The sequence below is a fragment of the Cygnus olor genome, chromosome 9 (genome assembly GCF_009769625.2).
Source record: "Cygnus olor isolate bCygOlo1 chromosome 9, bCygOlo1.pri.v2, whole genome shotgun sequence".
Taxonomy (NCBI): Eukaryota; Metazoa; Chordata; class Aves; order Anseriformes; family Anatidae; genus Cygnus; species Cygnus olor.
The window spans coordinates 24592399-24616024 of record NC_049177.1 but is presented as its reverse complement, the minus strand read 5'-3'; the positions used below and the strand labels follow the sequence as shown (position 1 = coordinate 24616024).

The window sequence follows — 23626 nt, the reverse complement described above, 5'->3', positions numbered from 1 at the left end:
TTGCTGCGTGACAGCTCACGAGGGCTGGCAGATGTGGACGGGAACGTGCCCTGACCTGACAGCGTTTGGCACAGCAGCACTAAGGGTGGACGAGATGGCCCATGGCAGACAACCAGCAGGTAACCTCTAAAAGAGGTGTATTTCATCAAACACTTAAAATAAAAAATGACACACAAGCAGTGTGAATGTTTCCTTTTTAATCCTGATTTTTAAAAGTATGCTTTTCCTTTCATAAACATACACAGGGGAAGATGATCCATAGAATTGCGTGTCTTTAAAAATAAGACAATCAGGTAGCTGCTCTCTTCTGCAAATGACATTATTTTCAGATCTCTTACTACTGTACTACTTACAATACTACAGGTATTGCCCACAGAGTAACACTCTTCTTGGAAAACCTGAGTTTTCCAAGTTGAGTTTTCTAAAACTCAAAATATGAGGTGGTTTTTTTTATTCTTTTTTTTTTTTCTATTTCAGTTTAAGCACCTCATTCTATTCAAGTTAAAATTGTTCATGTAAAAAAATGTATAAAAAGTTCATAATACAAAAAAATACACAACAAAAAATATAAAAATTGAGACAGACTATACAAGACAAGAGTGAACAAGAAAATCCCACAGAAAATTCAAAGCTGCCTGTGGTTAGTAGTAGTGCTACTCTGAAAATGGTCTTTTTTTTTTTTTTTTTAGAAAACAGAACCACAGCCCAACAAAGGCTGAGCATGCACGAATATATACAGTGGCTACATATATACAGCAATTATGCAAACAACTTTGTCTGCAAATTTAAGAGTATTCTTCCCTGATCGTAAGCATCTGTATGAAATGTAACTTACCTCATGATTTTGACAGTTCCATTATTTTTTAGGGGGATGAAAGTTGCTGCACAACTCTTCTCCCTGTCTTTCCCTGATGTAAAAAAAATGTTTCAAGGTAATAGTCATATACCCAATAAAGGTAAACCAATTTCTCCTAGTGTTCATTGTCTTTTAGGACTGGCTCAAACAAGACAAAATTCTGTAGCAAATTTGGGGCACGTGAAGCCTGGCACTTCCATCCTGACTCGACGGCTGCGATGACCGGCATCCAAGCGCATGAGTAATTACTCCTGAAAAAGCCACATGAGTAATCACTCCTGAAAACACTTCTTGCACTTACATCAGTGCAAAATTTCATTCACATTTCTTTCATAGACTGTCTAAACTTTCCACTGACTGATTATGACTTGCATCTTCATTACTGAGTCACAGTGAAATGCCAGGGAAACAGCTGGAGAAGTTTAACCATTTGGATGGGGAAAGTTCCCGAGCTTTTTATCAGCTTCTTCTTGAACTCATCACTGAGCCATAAAGCCTGGGGAAATGAACACACACAAGCACATTAGCATTTTAATAACTTCTAGAGATCAAATAGTATATACTTTGAATAATGTGTATAAAAACGTACAACAATGCAAGGTATGGCAATATACATGTTTGCAAGGGTCAGATGAGTGAGGAAACAGCAGCAGTTGTCTTCCTGTTGGAGGCAGGTTGCTTTTATGGATAGCAAAGTAAGAACAAAGTTTTGCCTGTTCCAAAACCATTATTTTTTGGACTTCTTTGGGCTTCCTGATACAAACCAACAACTTGCTTGGGTATATAATGCCAATTAGTCTGGTCACAGTCAAGTATTCTGAACAGTCAATACAAAAAGGTTACTCATTTTATATCAGTTTCTGAAGGGAAATATACAAATGCTACAAGAAAGCAAATCATTATTAATGTTAGAAAGGAGACAATTTTGACCCCCACAATAAAATGTGCACTAGGTATTTAGTAAACTCTGAAGTGAACTCTTAAAATACATCTGAGACACAGTGATGAAATTAAACAAATATGAGAAGTGGATACCTTCTAGTAATTGTACTATATCGTATGATACTTTTTCGCTGAGTCTGTTGTACAAATTTTGTGCGGTTCCGTTGCTTTGCTCTCTTTCTCTCCACTTGCTTAACAGCAGAAATTTTTGCATATTGACTTCCTGTTCCTTCGCCTGAATCTGCTGAATGTCTTTCATTTCCATCTGAAGGCATTCAATGGCGACTTCTTTCCACTCTGCACCAAACAACTTTGCGATCGCCATCAGCTGTTGATCGGTTAGTAAGTTCATTGTTTTAATTCCATCTGTAAACACACAGAAAAAAAAATCAGATCTATTATTGCTCTTCTGATTAGCCTTCTAACTAAATGACACTATTGGCTCTGTGCAGGGCCAGGGGACATATAATGAAGGGGACCTTATTAGTCACGCAGACAAAACTGGATTATAGAATCACCTAGAATCACTTAGGTTGGGAAAAAAATCCTACCCTCTAAGATCGTCAAGTCAAGCACTGTAGAAAATCACCTGAAGAATTAAGAAGCCTGGCTCATAAAGATGCTAAGTTCTGATTTTGTGCTGTATGCTCTAAAGGCTTTTTTTTTTCCCCTCCACTTATAAGCAGCTATTCCTATAGTAGAAAAACTGTACGAACACAAACCTCCTTCGGTATGTTATGTTATGTTACCAAGCACCCAGAGATTTTGTGATGTATAACATCAAGGCTTAGCATTAACATGCTAAGCATTCGCCATCACCTGACTACTTCAGATGACTGCTTTTCCTCAAAACCTAACAGTGCTCCAGGAGGTTGAGGTTTATTTTTCTTTTAATTACAGTAGCTAAGAAGTCTCAGCCTACATGGTTATATGGACTAAGCCGTTTTCTGTATCACCATTTAAAAATGAAGTTTTGAATGATGAAAGCTCTCCCTCTGGTGGCTACATGCACCCATAAATAAATACATACATCATACATGATTATTTTTGCTGACATGTGAAGCCTGATGCCAGCTATATTATTTGATTCAGAAAGTGACCGTGATTTTTTCTGTTTTTTTTTTTTTTTTTTTTTTTTTGAAATGACTATCAGTAAATTAGTAGTTTCTCTCTGGGAGCTCCCAGACACCAAGCATTTCTGAACATCAAGACATTATATGTCAACAGGAGATGGCAGCTGATTTTTTTCAGCCTGTTATAGCTAAGGACATATTCCGAGTACAAAATCTGAGACATGTAGTGGAAACCCCTTTTAAAACTGGGAAATAAGGGATGCTTTAAGAAGACAACACCATTTTAGATGCCCCTTATAAGTCAAGTTTCCTAGCTGTTTCTCCACATTTACCTGTTGAATGAATGGCAGTGTACAGAGGTATACAAGTGAGGCACACACAAATTCTGTAGCTACAAAAGCAGCAATTTCTCCTCCTATATTTCATGGTCAAGTTTGTGGAAGTGTATAAAAAACTCAGCTTCACTTCAAATCATGGGATTAAAAAACAGAAAACACACAAAAAACACAACCCAAACTCAGTATTTTAAATGACACAGAAATGCTTACCTGTAGTACTGTTAGACCTTTGCTTTTTGCCACGGTGTGTCTCTTCTTCGGAAAAGCTGTTGGTTGATTTCCGTCTTTTGATGCCTAAGGAGCAAGGAAGAATCGATGTTATTTCATTCATTTCACTTGCACATCAGTTGAGAAACAACAGCAACTGAGGCACACAGAAGACAAGCAACTCGGAATTATCTTCAAATGGACTTACTGACTGCATTTCGTTTTAGCTCATTTTTGTTCTGATCATAATGTATCCAGTCACCTGGAAAACAGTTTTCAAAGAAAACAATAGGTCAGGGCACAGCAATAGAAATTCCTACCTATGTCCAACCATTGCCATGCATGAAAACAAACTATTAAGTGGATTCATGTTGCTGAGCTAAGATTCAAAAGAATGAGATGATTTCTCCCATTTTACCATGCCACTTATGTAACGTATATTGCTCCTGGTACATACAGCAGAGCACCCTCTTGTCCCACCCCACAACACTGACACTTTTGCCTGCAGGCTGAAGGCACCTGCTCCAGGTGACACTTTTGCCTGCACAGGCTTCAAAGACACTACTTTGTCCATCGCCTTGACGTCTGTGCTGCGCAGGGGCTTGTGCAGGTTACTCCAAAATCAATATGCAACCTCTTGGATCTCTTCTCTTCTTATCACTTCCAGTTCCAAACCTTGCAATTTTAACAGCAGTAATTGCAGTTATTTAAAGAATTTAATCTACAGGCTGAATTGCATCCCAAACCACGCTTCTTTTCAGCGGGAACAAACTGCTACTCAAAACACAAAATACCTACTTTCTCTTAGCTTTGCTTTCCATACAACTGCTTCAGACTCCAGTTCAATCAAAGACAAGGTGAAGTCTTCATGTTTCTCCAAATAGACTTCAATGTAACTTTTTAGTTTCAAAAGAGATCCATCAACAAATTCAATTTCCTGTAAAATGTTATGTTTAAAATAAACATTTATCCAAACATAAATTAAACAGGACGTATTTGGCTGGTGGCACTGATCTGATCCAAACTCCTGTCTCCCCAGAGTTTTGCCATCAGCTTCAGCAATGTAAAGATTTCATCCCACAGTTTTATGTCTTTAAGAGGCAAACGCTTTCTGTAGCAATTGCAAATGGATGTGAAAACTGCCCTTAAAGCCAGAGCAAGCCCCGCACTCAGCAGGAGTGCAAAGGAAAAGCTATCTTCTATCATGTTTCAAATCAAAATGTGATGCACAACATGACAGTTACATGAGGAACTTACCTCCGGAGTTACTTCAGCTTCTGGTTCACAGAGTAATCTGTATCTCTTTCCTTTCTGTAGTAATTTTTGGCACACAGGGGGCTTGTCGATTTTAATGAACTTCTTTTTTGAATGTTTTACTGCTTTTGCTATATCCTGAAATTTTAAAAAGACAGTCTGTTACACCTCTCGGTGAAAGGAGTCACATTTACAATCTGCACTACTTGGGGCTCCTTGTGTTTTTTGCCACCACAGGTCTAAGAAAATGGCCACGGCCTGTGCCACACAGCGAACCTTACCAGATGCTGCGTACCAAACCCAATGCTTGTGGGGGCAGATGTCTCCATTCCTCAAAATAAATAAATAAAAATAAAAAATGAATTGTGCTACATCAGCGAAATTAGAAGGGTTCTGCAAGCCAAATGAAAGCAAGCGTTGTTAGCTGCTACCCCCTTCTCCTGCTGGGCTAAGGGGGGATTGGTGAGAGGGGACAAGTGGTGCAGATCTGAGCCCTGCTCATTTGGTGGCAAACATGTTTCTGATGTGTTGTCATTTTTTGTACTTTTCACAGCAGCATGTGAACGAGCAGGTGGGCGAATACAACTGCTTACTTATCAAACCCTAATGTGCCAGAGCCTTTTTCCATGTGGAAATGCCACCAGAGCTTCGCATGCACAGACTGCAGGGAGAGAAGGGCACCTCTTTGCCGAAGCACCACCTGGCTTGGCGAACCCCACCTTGATAAAGGATTCGTTGTTCGTGGCCACATAGACCCGGAACAGCAAGGAGGGGTCGCTGTCGACAGCCTTGTACAGGACAACAGCGCCGTGGTAGAGCAGGGGCTCCTCGCTGCGGATGAGCGGCCCGACGGGCGACAGTGAGCTGACCAGCCACCGCACGTGCGAGGCCGAGTAGTCCATGGACGGTTCGATGGCTGCGCCCGCGCCCTTGATGTGCAGCACCTTGAAGGCCGGATGGGAGTCACCATCTGTGGGGACACATGGCGTTGGTATCGGCACCCACAGCCTGGCCTGCCCCCACCACCCACACTGGAGGCCGGTACTCACCGCCAAGGCACAGGGAGTGGGGGAAGGCGATGGAGGTGAGGGCGGAGGCCGCCTTGCAATGCACGTCGAAGAGGGGGCCGCCCACCACCCACGGTGGCTTCACCAGCCCGGCGTACTTGCTCCAGGACAGCAGGGAGTAGCTGATGGTGACTGCCTCGGTCACCTCAAAAATCAGGCCCGTGACGCTGCACTGGTACGTGCCGTCCGCGTCCAGCTTCAGCCTGCCGGGACAGACCCGCCGAGTTAGCCTGGTGCCCGCTGCAGAGCAGGTGCTAATTATTATTATTAAATAAATAATGAATTATTTGTATTGTAATCATTCACAATTATTAACTAACATTAATTATTGCAACGAAACAAGACGCACAAGAAGCCACCCTGAGGGCTGTCCTGGACCGTCAGCGCTGGCAGCTGGTGCAAGTTGTTTGCTCTCAAGGACTTGGGGGCATCTCTTGTAATAGCTACAAATGCATTTGTGTAGCAAATCTTTTCCCCGCTTAATCTGAAGAAGTATCTCGATGGGAACAACAAAAATGTATACCCATTATATTAAAAGAAACAAAACATACAAATATTGTCCTCCAGCAAGTCTCCTAGGGGTCACCTGCTCCCTCTGGGCCTATATAAATAGATAAAAACATATTTTAAAAGCTCAAGAGAAAACCTGCAAGTTGTAATTCTATCTTGTGAAAAATACATGGCTTTCTTTTTCTAAACATACATTTTCATTTCTGCAATGCTCACAGTGGGGCAGACAGTTCACTCCTAGGGAGAAAACAGGAAAATCAGCTCATTAAAATCAAAGCAATTAAATGCTCAGAAAAAAAAAAAGTGGGGGGGGAGGGGGGAAGAACTCCAGAGCTCTCTTACCACCAGATTCATTGCGGTCTGGCTGTGATTCTTTCTTTTCTTGCTCTTCATCTACATAAAGAAGTTTTAAAGGCACATATTAATACACATAGTGAAAGAGCTCCCTGAGAAGGGCCATCTGTGGCTTTTACATAACAAAAGGACAGTGGGGACAGACGTCTCTGTTCCTGGTTCTGCCCACCCCAGCTTCCTGGGATTTCTAGTATTTGCACCCCTCTCAGTGGGGGCTGCAGTGATGCATGGCCTAGCAAATTCATCCATCAGCCTCCAGGCAGGTCTCTGCTCACATACTCAGCAAGGACAACCCACCAATTTCATCTGCTTACTTTAGAAAAAAACACAAAGGAAAATATTCTTAGGCCTACTGTGCCTGCACGCAGCTTGGGGATGAGGCTGGGCACCAGGATAGAAGATTTGTCCAAAGCTCACAGCTTGCCCAAAGGCCTGGAAATGTTCATGGCGAGGGGGAAACCTCTCCCCAGGACCTCTCATCCTGCCAAGTACAAACGCCAACCACCTGCATGGAAGCCGTGCACCACGCTCCCCAGCGAGAAGGGAGCCACGCTAGAGCAGCACACTTGGCCCTAAACGGGTTTTGAAACGCCTGAATCAGCCTCACCAAGCTCCAACACAAAAGCAAGCAAGCGGAGCTGACACGAGGCAAAAGTTTTTGGCCTGAAGGTTCAAATTGTGCAAACGTGACTGGCAGAGCTCACGCCACAAGGTGTGATGAAATGCAACCGCTGCTGCTGCCAGCCCAGCAACACCAGGCTGCGGGCAGGCCCTCCCTGTCATCCCGTCGTGTCAACACCTCCCAGGTAGGCATATGTGGGAGAGGAAGAAAATCTGTTATTATCCGACGCTGTGCTGAGCTGCCTGGAAGCCATCACAGAAACACCCAGGCCATGACAGCGAGCTGGACCCCATCCTGGAGCACTATTTTGGGCACGGAGCGGCCGCTGGCATTGCTCCGAGCCCTGCGCAGGAGAGGAAGCCTGGCTGAGCTCCAGCAGCGCTGCTCATTAGTTAGCAGTGCTGCCATGTTCGCACACACCACGCATGCACTCAGCCCGCGTGATAATGCCCTCCAGCAAGTGTCTGTGCCAGAAGAAGGGGCCCTGGCTGGCAGCGGCTGTGCCAGCGCTCGGTTGCTGTCTGCCTGCCCTCACGCATCCCGGTAAGAAGCCGTGTCGGCTTCTTAACACTTCCAAAGGCGGGTACAGGAAAGGAACAAAGCAGCACACTCACCTGACCGTCTTGTATCAGACTCCTCAGTATCTGATGGAAAAAATAAAAAAAAAAAGCTTTCTAATTCTTTAGTAAAGACTCTCAGTCTCGTATGAAAGCAGAATAAACTGTTCGTGGTGTAACCCGCGCAAGTGAAAACCCACACGCTTTTCATCAACGGCAAACACTTCCTTTAATTCTTTTCCTGTCCATCCTGTTTTGCCACTTGTGCTGCCAACTTTTATGCAGATTTATAGCCTCTCGGTCTTTGGACGGCTACTGCGGTGTACAAACATCTGCAGGCATTGTGTGAGCGAAGGCCAGTGCCACACGAGCAGCCGCTCCTCTATTATTGCAAGGCTCAGAACTGAGTGACTAGGAAATAATGTGCTCACAGAAATATCGTTCTGCTTTTCCACATTCAATCATTGAATTAACAGCGCTGTACAATAACTTCGAGACTATTCCCATAAAGAGCAGCATATTTAAATCAAAGTTACATTTTCCAAAGAGGGAAATGAAATAAACTGGAACACAACACTCACCTGAGTCATCTTCTGAGCTACTGCTGGAGCTGCTTTCGGAACCATTCTCTCCTGAACAAAATCACACCCCGTTAGTGGCAGGAAGGAGTAAGTAAAGCTATGCCACAGGTAAGTAAGGGATACATTAAGAAGTTTAAATACATTTGTTTGGTGGGCAAGTTAGGTAACACGACAGAGTAAGAAAACACTGAGCCGTGCTTAGGCATAGACTCACGTCCCAGCATCGGAGACTTCAGGGGTCACACAGGCCCTCCTGAAGGGTACACGTGATGTTCAACACTTCATTTTGATCTATGATGTCCTAAACAAACCGGGACTGTTCTGGGCCCTCGCTTCGCCCCGGCACATCCCACTTCCCCCAGCTGAATCACGGTTTCCCACGGCACGCACAAGAGCTGGCAGAAGCATCGGCGGGGACGGGTGCGTGCCACCAGGGAGTGCCCCGGGCTGGGGCTGTGCCACGCACGGCTCTCATAAACCACTCGTACAAACGTGAGTTGAAGAGAAACCAATATTGGAAAACAAATGATCCGGTTTCCAGCCCCACACGGCCGGGATGGCTCCTGGTCCTGGTGCTGCTCACCTGCTGGGAGCTCCTCGGCACAGCCCTCGGCACAGCCCTCGGCACAGCCTGCTCCTTCCTCGCAGGAGGCCTCCAAGTCTGGAAGAGGAAACCGGTGGGTTTTACGCGCATGTTTTGCATGAAAAAAAAAGGAACTTCTGAACACCTATAATCAAAGTCTCTGGGGTTGTCAGCGTCACATGCTTCACACATCCTCAGCCCAGAAAAGTGATGGGGCCACCGCTTCCTGTGCTGATAAAACCCAAGCAGATTTTCTTGCTTTGAATTAAACCGGCGTCTGCATCGGTGTGCAGGGCTTTGCACCGAAGGTGCAAAGGCAAGGAGGGAGCAGCACACGGTGCACTGCAGGGCAGAGGGGCTGCAAGGACAGCCACGGACCCCCCCTCCCACGCACCCACCGCAGCAGGCAGAGCAAAGCGCCAGCCCACGGCTGCCGACTCCCAACAGACACGAAAAAATGTGCCCAACACCAGACTGTCATCGCCAGCCAAGAGGAACCACAGAGATGCAGCGAGGACCGGTGTCCCACGTCCTCCGCCCCACACCAGATGTCCCAGCCAGACCGCCTCGACACGCACGCCTCCGTGCTCCGAGCAGGGGTGTTAAGAGATTTCACAGAACCATTTAGCAGGATAAAAGCTCTCTCTGCATGATCATGCACTGATTTTTTTTTGCACGAGGTCTCTGGCAGGTCCAGCTCTGCCCATGGTGCTCACCGAGTGCTCCGGCTTGGATGCACGGAGATTCGGCAGCCATCTACTGAATTTTCAGTGCAAGACTAGCTCTTCTCCTGGCATTTTTGCACTATGCAGATAAGAGGAAAAGAATAAATAACAAAATAACATGAATTTTGTAAACAAGTATAAAATCTCAAAAATCTTATCCATAAAACTAAAGCATTACATTTATTTTTTTTTTTTATAGCCAGTAGTTATCAAATTGTGATTTCTTTCAGAAGGATGGGAATTTCTAACAACAAACCCACTGAAGCCACGTCCTTCACAAAGTTACTGTACCTTGCTCATCTGCAGAGAGGGATTCGATTCCGCTGGAAGACAAAACGGGAAATGCATGAGAAGACCTGACAATCTTCTGCCACCCTTCCATACAAGCCAGGGAATTTGAGGAAACTGAGCAGGTTTTAAGGCAAGTTAAGCAGTAATGATGGGGGGGACGGTGCTTAAAAAATGGATTTTCTCAATGCAACCAGACCCTGGCTCTTGCCCTTGCTGCAGGGATGCTGGGGACGCCTGGCTCTGCCCCAGGGGTTCCCACGAGGACAAGCCCTTGATCCCCAGCCCCTTTTGCAAAGCCAGGCTCTCCAGGACACAAACAGCTGCTCTGACAAGCAGCCAAGAAGGTTATCAGCACTCCTAGTGCAGGGAAGCATCAGGGTGAGTACAGCAGAGCAAAGGCTTGCTCAGACAACAAAGGGAAATAAGAGGAGAGAGCAGGAGCAGGAGCCTGTCCACAGCCCCCGATGTTTCTGAGACCTTTGTTCAGTCTTCAGGCTGGGTGGAGCAGCAGGATGCTGACATTATTTATCTTCTTCAGCAACACATGGAGCTCAGACAGACTTGATGACCCCTAAGTGCCAAGTTACTCCAATCTGATCACCTGTTGGCGACCCACGGCAAATCCAGACCCAACTTCATTGTCCTTTTTTTGCTTGTAAAGGGGAAATTTGCTATTTTTATCTTTCATGGATCTTCATCGGATCTGGAAACCTTTCCAGGGAGCTCCACAAAGCTCTCTAGCGCCATCCCCGCTGAACCACCACCACAAAAGCATCCGATTAGGAAGGGAACCGCTCCGGGTGCAGTTACCACGAACCAGCAGGTGACATCCAGCTCTGCTTCGCTTTGGAATCGGAAGCCAACACCATCCAGTATCTCTGCTTTCCCAGCAGCCAGCCCGAAGCACGGCATTGTGCAGGCGACAACAGCAGCAGGAAAACAACCCTTAAAACTGGGGGCTGAGGAGCGAGGAAGCGACGCAAGGAGAGGTCCGGGCGAAGCGCGGCGGGGCGGGCGGCTGGGCAGGGACACTCCCACGCAGCCCGAAGCGGGAAGATTTCTCCATCAAGGCCAGGGAAAACAGAGTTAGACGCGGAGAGGAATCTGTGTGAGAGTCTCACTGCGGGCAGGAGCGGGAATCGTACCCAAGCTGCCTTGAAGAAAATACACTGGGAGTATCTGCAGCGTTGGGAAAAAGCCTGGACAGAGCCCAGCGCGCGCCTGAGCCAGGGGCTGTTTGTGCAGCCGTGCACCAAGCACTGCCCTGCTAAATAAGGCTTACAGATGGCTTCCAGCCCCGCGCTTTGCTCCTCCTAAGCTAAAAAACACGCGGCGAGGAAGAGAAACAGGCCTAGTCGGGCTAACAAATTATTGCCCACAACCAGTTAATTACTCGCGGGAAGAAATGCGCTTCCAGCCTTATCTCCTGCCGCGCGAGAGCTGCGCGGCTCTGTTGTTCGGCCCCTGCTGAACCAAAACCAAAACAGTTTAACCACGCTGGTGCCCACAGCTTTGCAGGCAGGAGATAAACACGCTCGCCTCTAGACCGCCCCAGCTGCCGCCCGTTTTGGGAAGGGCACGGGGTGCAGCGGGGTGCTGGGTGCAGGGAGGCAGAGCAGGAGCGTGGTGGGCTCGCCGAGCGCTTTTGTTTGCCGGAGGAGACGATGGCGAGTGGATTTGAGGATGGCGGGCGGCTGCACGGCCGGGCCCTGGCCTCGAGTGGGGGGCCCGGGGAGCCCCCGCTGCAGGTGGCAGGCCAGGATCCTGCACCCCACGGCCCCGCAGACGTCCTGGGGGGTGCAGGATGGGTGCCCAGCGGCCGGGCCATGCGCCAGCGCGGGATGGGGTCTCTTCGCTGGGATCCAGGCAATGGGGGGGCATTTGGGGATAGGGGGGCGTTTGGGGACGGGGGGGATAATGGGATGGGGGGGACAATGGAGAAGGGGCAATGGGGAGGCGGAAGCAATGGAGGGGGCAACGGGGAGGTGGGGACAATGGGGAGGGGATGATGGTGGGGGGGCTGCAGAGGGGGGTGAAGGAGGATGCTGGGGGGAGCTGGGGGTTGTTGGGGGATGCAGATGGGGACCACGCTGGGGAGGGGGGGGGAATGCTGGGGGAATGGGGCTGGGCTGGGTCTCGGAGTGCGGGGGGCTCGGGGGTGGGTGGAGGTTGATGCCGGGTAGCGGAGGGCTCGGGGGGGGGGGGGGGGGGTTCCGTCCCCGCTCACCTGTCGGGCTCCTGCCGGCGGCGGGACATCGCGGCGGGCGGGAAGCGAACGGGGGGGGGGGGGGGAAAGAGGGGGAGGAGAGGGAGGAGGAAGAGGGGGGAGAGGGAGGAGGGAGAGAGAAGGGACCGCCCCCGGCCCCCCCTGCCCCTCCCCGCAGCGCGGGGGGGGGGGGAAAGGGGAGCGGGGGGGGTATTTGGGCTCCCCCCCCCCCCCCACCGGAACCGGGGGGCCCTGCAGGGGGTCGTGCCTCTGCAGGTGGTGCTGGCACAGCTGCTAATGCGCCAAAAAAAAAAAAAAAAAAAAAAAAAAAAAAAAAGGAATAAAGAATAAAGCCGGCCCAAACTTGCAGCAGCACACCAGGGACGTATTAATTAAACAAGAGGGTGATAGGTAGAAGCTTCTCCACCTGGCGCGTTTTGGTGGCAGAGTGCTCCCGGAGTCCAGCAAACACCCGGAGCCTCCTGCCCTGGGTGCCAGCGGGGGGGTGCTGCGCCCAGAAAAAAGCCTCCTGGGCTCCGGTTTGTGCTCGGGGCCTCTGCTCCTGGTGCTGGGCACCGCTGAGCTCTGCTCTGGACTTGGGGGAGCTCCCCAGGTGCCACCTCCTCTCCAGGCTGAGCAGCCTCAGGTCCCGCAGCCTCTCCCCGCAGCCGAGGGCTCCAGGCCGTGCTTGGTGGCCCTGCGCTGGGCTCCAGCGGCTCCACGTCCCCCTGGCACCTGGGAGCCCAGAACAGGAGCCAGCACTCCAGGTGCGGCCTCACCGGCGCTGAACAGAGGGGCAGGATCTCCCCTCGGCCTGCCGGCCGTACGGGGCCTCGTGCCACCAGGCACCACCAGCCTTCTTTGCCTGAGGGACACACTGGTGTCCACCAGGCCCCTGGGGCCGTGGCTGAGCCCTTTGGAAGGGGTGTTACAGGAAGTGCTTCAGGCGCGTCCATTTTGAGCTGTCCCGTTTGCCAGGAGCCCCTCTGGCCCCGATCACACAACCGTCCTCCTTCCGTTGCATTGCCCCAAGCATGACAACCTCTGACCCTCTCCTCTCCTGTCTCACACAACCGTCCTCCTTCCGTTGCATTGCCCCAAGCATGACAACCTCTGACCCTCTCCTCTCCTGTCTCACACAACCGTCCTCCTTCCGTTGCATTGCCCCAAGCATGACAACCTCTGACCCTCTCCTCTCCTGTCAGCAACAGGGCACAAAGTCCTCCACGGGGCACTGCGCTGGCGTGTGCGAGCGGGTGGCGCTGTCTGGTGGCACTGTCCCCTCTCACAGGCAGCTCCTGGGCACAGATGGGTACCGCCGTGCACACCCCGCTGCTCGCGCATCTGCCCCGAGCAAAGGACAGAAAAAAAAAGATTAGCTGTATAAATAAGCACAAGTATTTAAGTAAACACAGTCTCGAAGGCTGCTTTGGCGCCTTTGAAGTGCTCAGCTCCCATGCCCTCCCATCCGGGGGTCAAATGGGCTGGAGCTGGCTTCGGGAGCCCCCCCGGCACTGCCCCTGTGCCCTCACACCCTGCCAGCCTGGCTGCTGGGTGCGGCCGTGCACGCCGCCAGTATTGTTACCCCAAGGGTCTAAATAGCTCTGGAAAATCCAAAATGCTCGTGCAGACATTGCAGGAACAAGGTGCAAGGCCTGGGCTGCGAAGACCGTTCATAAAAGTGTGATGGAAACCCGATGAAATGAAAAGCAGCTTCACATGAAACACCAGAAAAGTGACGCACAGGGGTCAGTTTGGGAAGAAGGAAAAGGATGGCTGTGTTGCCATAGGAAATCCCCTGGCAATCAGCACCGGGAAGTCAAGCCTGTAACAGAGTAAAAGAGGCAGAAGAAGTTCAGTTCCTGAGCGCAGGAGCAGGAACAATGACATGGGTGTGTAAGTGACAATAAGTGCTCACAAAATAGGATACAATGAAGAGTAAATAAGAAAAGCAAGACAGAACAGGAGAAATGAGAAACCAAAGACAGCCATATAATGCACAGCATTTGGGCTTGTGGCTTTGCCTTTCCCAGAAAGGCTGTAGGCTAGATATAATCAGCCGTTGAAGAAGAGCAGAGTGTTTATTTTACAGCGAAATTGCAGGATACTGCTGGCATGTCCTGCTGTCAGACACTCTCGGGTGGGAGAGCTGGAGGTGGTGCACGGGGCATCGGTGGTGTGGGGCTGGCGTGCTCCTGGGCCAGTCATCAGTCAACCCAACCAGTGCTGCTGGGGGGCTGCGAAGTGCTGCAGAGTTGGACAGGGGCAAAAGCAGAGCCGATGGTCCTGGCGTCATCCCTGGCTGCCGAGCAGCTTGCTGAGGGTAGCTGTCTGGAGCCATTATTTTCCCGACTTTTTCCAGGCACCCTCACACAGAGGTGAAGAAATATATCCACGCAATAAACACCCTGATAACTATGCCAACACAAAGTATTCTTAAATTATCCCAGGGCAGGCCCAGCCCAGCACACATTGTTTGTAGAGTCACAGAGCAGCTAGATCGCCTTTCAAAGTGCCAGCGCCCAGTCCAAAACACTCAAACTAAGCCTTTTCCACAGCGGGCATGATTCCCCAGCACTGGATACTATTCCAGCGTTGCATCAGCAACACTTCACCAGTTTAAACTGGAGCCACGCAGCAGCGGAGCAAGGCCTGCATTCAGTTTTGGAGGCAGAAGTCATCTTTCTTTCCAGGACAGCAGACAATTAGCGGTGATTTATGGGCAGCTGTAACGGCACTTGCTCCTTCTGAGCAGCTGGGACCGGGAACACGTGCCCGGCTGGCCGGCACTGCTTGCAGGATGGTTTTCATCCTGGAAGAGGCTTGGGGTACCCGAACCTGGGAGCTGCCATGGGCCAGAGCCCCAAGCTGCTACCTGCACCATGGGCACCTTGCGGCAGGGATCTCCTCGCCAGAAATAAATATAAAATAAATAAATACGTACTATCATATATACTACTATATAATTATTATAGTCAGTCTACACATTTTCTTTCTGAGCAACTAATGTATTTGTCAATATGCTGTAAAAAAAGAGAGGGAGAGGGAAACACAAAGAAACTGCTACAAACGCTCCCGACTAGTGAACTTGGTGGTCCCAGAGATGTTCCTGCCCAAGCCAGCCCCAGAACACCAAGTCACAGCACTGCAGGATTTTCAGAGCTCCAGTTCATTGCCTACCTCCACAGCGGGCTCATATTTTTTTAAGAAAAGCTAAGTCAGCATTTGATTCTGCTGCTGCTTTCAGCACGCTGTGCACCAGCACAAGGGTGCGTGTGTTCCAGAGATGTATGGGGGTCATTAAAATGTATGCAAAGTGGGAGAATTTGCCTGAATGTACTCAAAGAATAGTGGCTCACATATTCATTCATACAGGCGGCTGTGAACGCGTCCTGTGCCAAGCTCGAGATGTGGGCTTTATTGTTCGCCCAGGACAGTACGTTGTACTGTGCTGCTGAGCGCCTTCTGTCAGAAAATCCAGATCTTTTCGTCCCAACGACAAGTGGGGCACGCAACTTGCACAGGAGCCCTTCGCTGCTGGCTTCGGCCTGGAACGGGCTGCCTTCAGCTCGGGAGGCAGCGGCCAGGAGGCCTGCTGGAGCCTGGTGCTTCTAGATATAGGTATAGGAATAGATATAGGGGTATAGGGGTAGGTGTATGGGTATAGGTATAGGTATAGACATAGATAAAGATAGATTAGGTATAGGTATAGGTATAGGTATAAATAAAGATAGATTAGGTATAGGTATAGGAATAGGAATAGGAATAGGAATAGGAATAGGAATAGGAATAGGAATAGGAATAGGAATAGATAGATATAGGTATAGGTATAGATATAGGTATAGGTATAGGTATAGATATAGATATAGATATAGATATAGATATAAATTGATATAGGTACAGATAGCTATAGGTGTAAGTGTAGGTATAGAAATAGGAAGCCTGACAGCTGGCGTTACCAACTCACCCCTCCGCTCTGCAGCCCGCGCAAGGTCCCGAAGTTCCCCCACGAGCCCCCCCGGCCGCCCGGTACCGCTGCAGCGCCGTGGCAGGGGGCACAGCCCCGGCCCCCCCCCGACCCTCGCCTCCGAACCGCCCGCGGGCACGGCTGCAGCCGGCAGGGGGCGACGGCTCCTCGCCTGCAGCACGGCTCGGCACGGCTGGGGCCGGCACGGCACGGCTCGGCAAGGCTCGGCATGGCACGGCTCCACGGCTCGGCTCGCCACGGCACGGCACGATTTGGCTCGGCACGGTTTGTCTCGGCACGGTTTGGCACGGCTCTGCACGGTTTGGCATGGTACGGCACGGCACGGCTCTGCACGGCACGGCTCGGCACAGTACGGCATGGCTCGGCACGTCTTGGCACGGCGCAGTTTGGCATGGCTCAGCACGGCACAGCTCAGTTCGGCGCGGCTCCGCGGGGCACGGTTCGGCACGGCCTCAGCACGGCACGGCTCGGCACAGTTTGGCGTGGTTCAGCACAGCACGGCTCGGCTCTGCATGGCTCCACGCGGCACGGCACGGTTTGGCACAGCTCGGCTCGGCACAGCACGGCTCGGCACGGCTTGGCACAGCATGGCATGGCACATGTGGCAGCGGGGATCTGCAGGTTGTGCCCAGCTGTCAGCAGACCGGGGCCTTCTGGTTCCCTATTTTTTCTGTGGTTTCAGGCCCGACCCCAGGCAGCGCCGAGCCCAGACCTCCCTGGTGGGCAGGTGGCACCCGATGTGCACCGCAGGCACTGCCCTCTGTACGCCCTGGCGTTTGATAGATCAGTCCCACCCTCTCCTTTGGCGACAGCTGGACCTTTGGGAAGAGTGCTGTTTATTTATTAATTTAATGATAACAATAATTTGTATTTCAATGAAGCACCAAGGTGCTGCAGGCTCGGCTCTCCTGGCGGAGCAGGTGCTGCCGGGTGGAAATAACGGCAGCGAGCTGAGACCTTTCTGCTGCTTTTGGTGCTTTTTAAATTTATTTTCCTTAAATAAAAGGCAGGGACCGGCTGCTCCTGGCTGCTGTGGGCAGGGAGCGGGAGAGCCAGGAGGGGACAGAGGGCACGGCGAGGGGAAAGGGGGCCGGGAAGGGAGCGGGGAGCAGCAGGAAGGACGGACAGGGCCCGGCCACGGCCCGTGGCAAACAGGAAGCCGGGCCGCAAGCCAGGCCGCCTGCACACGAGGGGGAAATGAAAATGAAAAGAGGAAAAACGGAGCTCTAGCCTCAGACACATCGGTTTGATAAAACGTATAGAAAGGGGCGGCGCTGGGTTTGGGGCAGCCGTGGTCAGGGAGCAAGCGTTTCCCATCCAAATGTCATCCAGAGACCCCCAGGAGAGCAGGCAGTGGGATGAGCAAGGCCACGACAAATACCTGTGGATTTTAGCTGAAAAAATACCACTGATCACAACGAGTTCATCTGCCTGCTGCTTTATTTCTGATTCCCTGGTTGCGTACAGCCATTTGGACAATCTACAGGCGCTAGCTGTTGTGAATTTCCACCCTCTGCTCCAAAGACTGGCTTTTGTCTGGCAGGCTGCAACTGAGAGCATCACACATACATCACACATACACCACCAGCCGTGACGGTGTGCGCCCTCTTGGAGAAGAAATCACCACCAGCCATCAGCTTCTGTGAGGTGAAAAGGCCAGAATTACGTTACTCCAGTTCCCGGTACACAGAATGGGATTACGAAGTTAGCAGTGTACTGGTCAGGTGGCAAATCAATAGGAGAGACGTTTAATGATGGCTTTAAAAAGGCAGTGTAAAAAGCCGTGTAAGTAATTCAGCCAGGGGCCAAGGAGGGGATGCATCCATCCTGCCGGGACCCACACGCTCAGCCCCAGGAGGGGACACCCACTGTGTCCCTGTGCAGACCCAGCAGCTTTCCAGGGTACCAGGCCCCTGTTTTCAGCTCCTCCATGTATGTGGTGCATCACTGCAGCTGCAAACATCCGATTTCTCCTGCCCTTATAGCCCCTGCGCCCATGCATGGTGCCAGGTGAGAACAGGACCGAGCTTCACGGCAGAACCCTTTACACAGCATCCTGCAGTTTTCCTCTCTCAGCAGCAAAACCGTGATGCATTTCACATATTTTTGTCCTGACTTCCCGAACATAAATGTCAGCTGCCCCAGATGTGACTGAATTAATAAATCCGGCGTGTGCAGAAGCCCAGGGCCGGTTCAGAGGTGGAGGGAAGATGGCAAATCAGCTATTTCGGCTTCACGGGACCCACGCACCTCATTTCCCAACCCTGAACGTTTGCCCTTTCACAACAGGGGCTCAGCACCCCGTGGGCTGCCAAAAACAGCCCCGCTGGAGCCCTGCTGGGTGGTCACCGGCAGGAGCCCACGAGGACGGGGGGCCGGGGGCCACGCCGAGGCCTTTCCTGTTTTTGCGAGCCGATCGCATCCCCGCTGCGCCGCCTCCGTGCCGGCATGGTTAGTTACGGCGAATAACGCCGCGGTAAAAATAGCAGGGTCAAACCACCCCCGCCCCGCCGTCCTCCCCCGTGGAGGCCGAGCCTCCGTTCTGCCCCAGTCACCGCAGCCTCCTCGGCCTCGCTGCTGAGCTCTCCGTGGTTTTATCCAGCAGCATCGCGCAGGGATGCTTTCCGTGGGAGCGAGGTGGGATAGCCGCCAGCCCGTGCCGGGGCTGAGCACATCCCTCACCTCCCACTGAAGCCAACCGGCATTTTTTCTCCTTTTTCTGATTTTTTAACATCCTATTGACCTGCTACTCAGGTGATGCCCTGACCTGCCTCGTTTCGGGTGGATGTTGGATTTATCCCCAGCAAAAACCCCTCTGGCTGCCGCATCCCAAAGGGGATGGAGGTGGTGCTGGCAGCACTGGGGTGGGAAATGCTCTGCTCGATGAAAGCATCTTAATGCAGAAGGGAAGGGCAAGAAGGGAAAAGGAGAGGTTTTCCAGCTTGCCTGGGGCATTGCCCAGCTCCTGGTGACCCCCTCCTTGGCAGGGATAAAAACTGGGGCACCTGAAACCCCTGCACGGGGATGCAGGAGAGTACGGCCGGGACGCGGCAGGGGATGTGGAGCCGGAGGAGGACAGGACCGTCCCAGTGTCCCCGGGCTCGTGGCACCCAAGCTAACCCCCGGTTGCGAGCAGACAGACATATTTCACCTCCCGATGCTCGGGGTGACCTCGGGATGTGCGAATGCAGCCAGCGAGGGCCTGGCCAGATGGGAACGGCTCCTTCGTGTGCCTTCTGACTCATGCGATTCGTGTGGGTGGCAGAGAAACCGCTCCGAGGAGAAAAGGAATGGGAAAGAATCCGCTGCTATATTTAACCACAAATAATAGGAAGAGGCTGAGCTTTTGGACTAAGTTGTAAAAACCAGTGAGATGAAATCATCTCAGAAATTCATGACTGTATCGCTGCCGCCCCTTGAGAACCGGCGTGACTAACGAGGACGTGGCTTGGAAAAAATGTGCCCCCTGTTTAAAAAAAAAAAAAGATATTTCATTATTCCAGGCCACGGCAGCGATCCTTCCAACTGTGACAAATTGTTCTTTATTGCCCTTTTAGTTTTACCGCGCTTTAATGTATTTCAGCGTGGTGTGTTGAAGTGAACACCGCGGCCGGCAGCAGTGCCCGCCACGATGGGCTGCCAGCAGGGGCCTCGAAAACGAAACCTCTGCTCCTGGACGGTGCTGAACCCCGGCCATAATCCTGGATCATCTGCAGAAATTAATACCTTGGCTCAGAAGGAAAACAGCATGGGAGCAAATCGTGCCTATTACACAAGAGCGACTTTATTGTGCGAGAGTGTTGTGCGAGGAGCCGCTCGCTAGTTGTACCGCTGGAAGCCTCGGACAAAGCCGGTGAATGAACGGGAGCCTTCCCACAGATGGAAGGGTTCGAGTCCCAGTCGCAATGAGGTATTGCAGGGGGAGAACTGGCACGATCCAACCTTTGCTGATGCTTATTTTGAATAGAAGGAATAAAAGGAGTAAGGTAGTTAACTGCGACATGGAAACTGGGATGCCGACAGCACACTGATATCGATACAAGTTTGCTGCGATATTTCACATTTTATTTATTGAAGAAAACACATTTTGCTTCTGGAGAACATCCAGAATCGTTAAGCAGAAGAAATGACCTAGTCTGGGAAGGAATCGCAGTCATGCATGAGTGTTTGAGCCTCTCTCTCTCACTTTCCCTTTTTTTAATAGTCTAAAAAGAAAATATTTGCTGGCAGTAGAGATTTCTGGGCTGTGAGGTAATGGCTTTTTTTTTCATACATATGCAGAGTCATCTTCTTGTTTCCTAAGCCTTATTGCAGTTACAGATGTGCTCAGAAAATATGAAGTAATAGAGCCCAGCTATGTGTTTTTAATTCAAGCAATTCAGAGCTCGCCCGAACTGAGCAGCGCTTGAAAGCAAGCTGTGGCTGGGCATTTTTATGAGCTTCTGTTTTTACAGAAATTTTTAAAATACTTGTTCTTTGGCAAAACGTTTTGAACGTTGTGAAGACCTTCAAGGGTTGAGCTCGTTTCTGTCACAAACCTAGATTGTCATCCATGAGCCACGGGATATTACTTCTCACAGTGCTGCTCCCTGCGCTGAGGCTTCCAGGGTCTTGCCAAAAGGAGAAGCCCCTGCTTCGGCGTGCTTTCTCCCAATTAGTTTTCCCATATTTGGAGGAGACATAAAAGAAAAGGAAAGGCAGATGTGAAGCATCGTTCCAAAAAGAGCATTTATGCAGCAGGCTCCTGTGAAGACAGGTTTGGAGTTACACAAGTGCCAATAGTCGCTGGGAAAATTAAGCCCACTATAAAATAATTATTGTGCCTGGTCAGCTCTTTGGCACCATTTGAAAGATCTGGAGGTCAAGTATTTAATGATCTGCTGCTCCAAAGGGATCAATGCATTTCTGCAGGGGTCATTGCAGGATCGATAATTGCGCATCCCCCAAAAAACTGGAGGGAAAGCGGACTTCGGCGGCTCCTTCCCAGAAACCACTCAGCAGCCCGGGCATTTGCTGGAGCCCCGGGCACCTGCAGCTCTGGAGGACAACGATGAGCTGGCGATGAGTTACTTGTGCTCAGCTCGTTGTTCGTTGCAGCCTCTGCCCAGTGCTGTTCTGTAGGGAACCTTTTCTCACAGTCCCTGATCCTGAGCCCTGCAAAATCTGCAGCAGATACGGTCGATGTGAGACTACCCAAACGTGAGGATGACAGCAGGAGTATCGCTTACGGGTATCAGCACTGAAATCACTGCAGGTCAAGTAAACAGGACAAAGGAAGCTGACCCGGCACACGTGACAGCACGTAGGTGGCTAGCTGCTGCGTATCAGATCTGGCCTGATCGCCTAAGAGGAAGCCAAGCAGAAAAAGTGCTGGTCATTTTTTGCCATGTTTAACGTTAGTAAGTTTTTCCATGGCTGGAACAGAGCTCTCGCTCCCCTCCCGGTTGCCTGAGGAGTTTTGCAGTTGAGCTGATGGAATCAGCAAAAAACATAGCTGAGGTCCGGGGTTATGTGGAACACGTGGATGGATACAGGGGTGGAGCGGGCCCCCAGCAGCACGGGCACTCAGGGCTCAGGCACTGCTCATCCCCGTGCCCTTGGGTACCGCTCAGCCCCGCATCCTCGGGTTACATCCCCATGTCCTCAGGTACCGTTTGTCTCCACAACCCCAGGCTCATCCCCATGCCCTCGGTACCACTTGTCCCCACATCTCCAAGGCTACTGCTCATCCCAGTACCTCAGGTACCTTTTATTTCCATGCCCTTGGGTACCTTGGCAGCTCCCATCCCTGCCCCAGCCCTGTATTTAATGCCTTGAGTCAATCCTGAAATATTAATACATAAATAAATGATTTTTTAAATCTTTTTTTCCTTCTATTTCTAAATACTACCAACATTTACCAAGAGATCTGTTTTAAAAGCTGCCAGCTCTCCATTATTTGCTATTTATAGCTTTGACTATTCTGAAGTGAAATAAGGCGACTGAAAACAATGCGGCTTTAAACGAGCCAAATTGGCCTCCCAGCGTACCATGCTGTAATGTAATTGAAATTTGTCCCCTTTTCAAGCGGCAAGAACACAGTTGGGCGCTGCTGGGGCTGCCGTTGCTCACCTCGCAGAACTTCACCTCTGCTTCTGCAGCGGTTTGCCTCGCGCCCCTTGCTCAGCCTCAGTTGCGGGAACCTCAGTTGCTGGCCTCACCCAGCTGCGCAGAGACAGCCGCGTCTTGCCAGAGCGCTGCCTTCTGTTCTTACGTGGGTGAAAATTCCCAACTTCTTTCTTCTCTTTTCCGAAGAGCTAAATGGTAACGGAGGTTTATCATTTCAGTCGAGCTGGCCCAAAACAAAACACCGTGGGGGCTCACGTTAATTTTCAGGCAGGTTTGCCAGATGTGCCCCCAAAATCAATGTAACGGCTGGCACCAGGCCAGTAGGATACGGCTCTCAATTACTTCACTGCTTGAAGGAGTGGAGTTCACAGCTTTGAGGCATTTTCCATTCCTAGGACCCACTTTGTCAGTGTAACAGCAACTTTTCAGTTCCTATTTTGCTTCTTTTGGAACCCGAAGCACCGACACATCATAATTCTATGGAAGGCTCTTTTCTGTCCCCCTTCTACCATCAGTATTTCCATTCACTGTTAAATAGAAGCTACGTGCTTTCTGAAGAAATAGCAAGACCAAGTCCCACAGGATTCAGGACATTTTTTGCTATCTACAAGAGCGGAATTTTATCTTTTACCAGAGTGCAGGCTGATAGGTTTGGATGACATCCCAGTGCAGCTTAAGGCAGAGCCGGGGAGGCTCCCTGCACAGCTGTGCTAACTGTATGCATCTCACCGAAGCCCCTCGCCTCTGAAACCCGGGTCAGCTCCTTTCTGGGCAGTTTCTGTTAAATTCAGCGAGAGCTGCACAGCTGCAGCTGTACTCTGCTTTGCCAACCGATCCCTTGGCCCGTCAATGGTCCTCACCAACTCCGCCAGTTTCCAGCAGGGACGAGGATGCTCCTCTCCAGCTCTCCTGGGTAGGGCCAAGCTCAGCGGCACGGGGAGCCTGGTCCAGCTTGTGTGGATGAGCATCTGGCTGGATGAGCACAGGTGAGTGACTTCATCTGTCCATAAGGGAATAACAATACCGGCCATCTTCATCACGTGCCATGCCATTCATTAAGATTTCCTGGTTGGAGGGTTGAAATCCTTCAAAGTTATAATTTGCCAGCCTTTCCGCTGTCCAAGCACATCACACACATTAACTTCTTGGAATCCCCAAACCCACGCTGCAACAGCCAACTACAGGGCTCCCACCTGCAGACGGCAAAAGTGAGGCTGGGAGAGGCCACGGAGAAGCCACAGGTAGAGTGGAAGCCTGGAGCTCCCAGCTCCCACCTCTCGCTGCTGTTGCCTCTCACCTCCCTCAAAGCTGCTGCTACGAGACAGCTTCTGGCCCCCTGTACAAACACAAAATACCTACAGTCA

The 23626-nt window shown here is 50.6% G+C and overlaps 2 protein-coding genes and 1 long non-coding RNA gene across 8 annotated transcripts; 1 reads left to right on the top strand and 2 right to left on the bottom strand.

Moving 5' to 3' along the window:
• Positions 1 to 179: 179 nt before the first annotated feature.
• On the bottom strand, positions 180 to 12262 carry LOC121074757. Of its 6 annotated transcripts, none has more exons than XM_040567243.1 (17): positions 12188 to 12262; positions 9961 to 9992; positions 9661 to 9748; positions 8945 to 9022; positions 8362 to 8412; positions 7838 to 7867; positions 6590 to 6640; positions 6441 to 6508; positions 6289 to 6338; positions 5720 to 5940; positions 5390 to 5640; positions 4674 to 4808; positions 4215 to 4353; positions 3625 to 3678; positions 3420 to 3503; positions 1892 to 2164; positions 180 to 1352 (listed from the first exon to the last, which is right to left on the bottom strand). In XM_040567243.1, the coding sequence occupies exons 3-17, from the start codon at positions 9698 to 9700 to the stop codon at positions 1336 to 1338; spliced, it is 1542 nt and encodes a 513-aa protein (XP_040423177.1). In that variant the 5' UTR covers positions 9701 to 9748; positions 9961 to 9992; positions 12188 to 12262; the 3' UTR covers positions 180 to 1335. The 6 variants fall into 6 exon arrangements, with proteins under 6 accessions (XP_040423177.1, XP_040423176.1, XP_040423175.1 ...); XM_040567242.1 differs by lacking the exon at positions 12188 to 12262 and adding an exon at positions 10438 to 11847; XM_040567241.1 differs by lacking the exon at positions 9661 to 9748 and having other exon boundaries at positions 12188 to 12259.
• Positions 12263 to 16565: 4303 nt separating this feature from the next.
• LOC121074582 lies at positions 16566 to 19720 on the bottom strand. Its single transcript, XM_040566886.1, has 2 exons — positions 17028 to 19720; positions 16566 to 16784 (listed from the first exon to the last, which is right to left on the bottom strand). Exons 1-2 carry the CDS (start codon positions 17730 to 17732, stop codon positions 16566 to 16568), a joined length of 924 nt encoding a protein of 307 aa, XP_040422820.1. The 5' UTR covers positions 17733 to 19720.
• On the top strand, positions 16781 to 22016 carry LOC121074583. Its single transcript, XR_005822421.1, has 2 exons — positions 16781 to 16983; positions 19712 to 22016. It is a non-coding gene; the product is annotated as an uncharacterized LOC121074583 (long non-coding RNA).
• The last annotated feature ends 1610 nt before the right edge of the window (positions 22017 to 23626 follow it).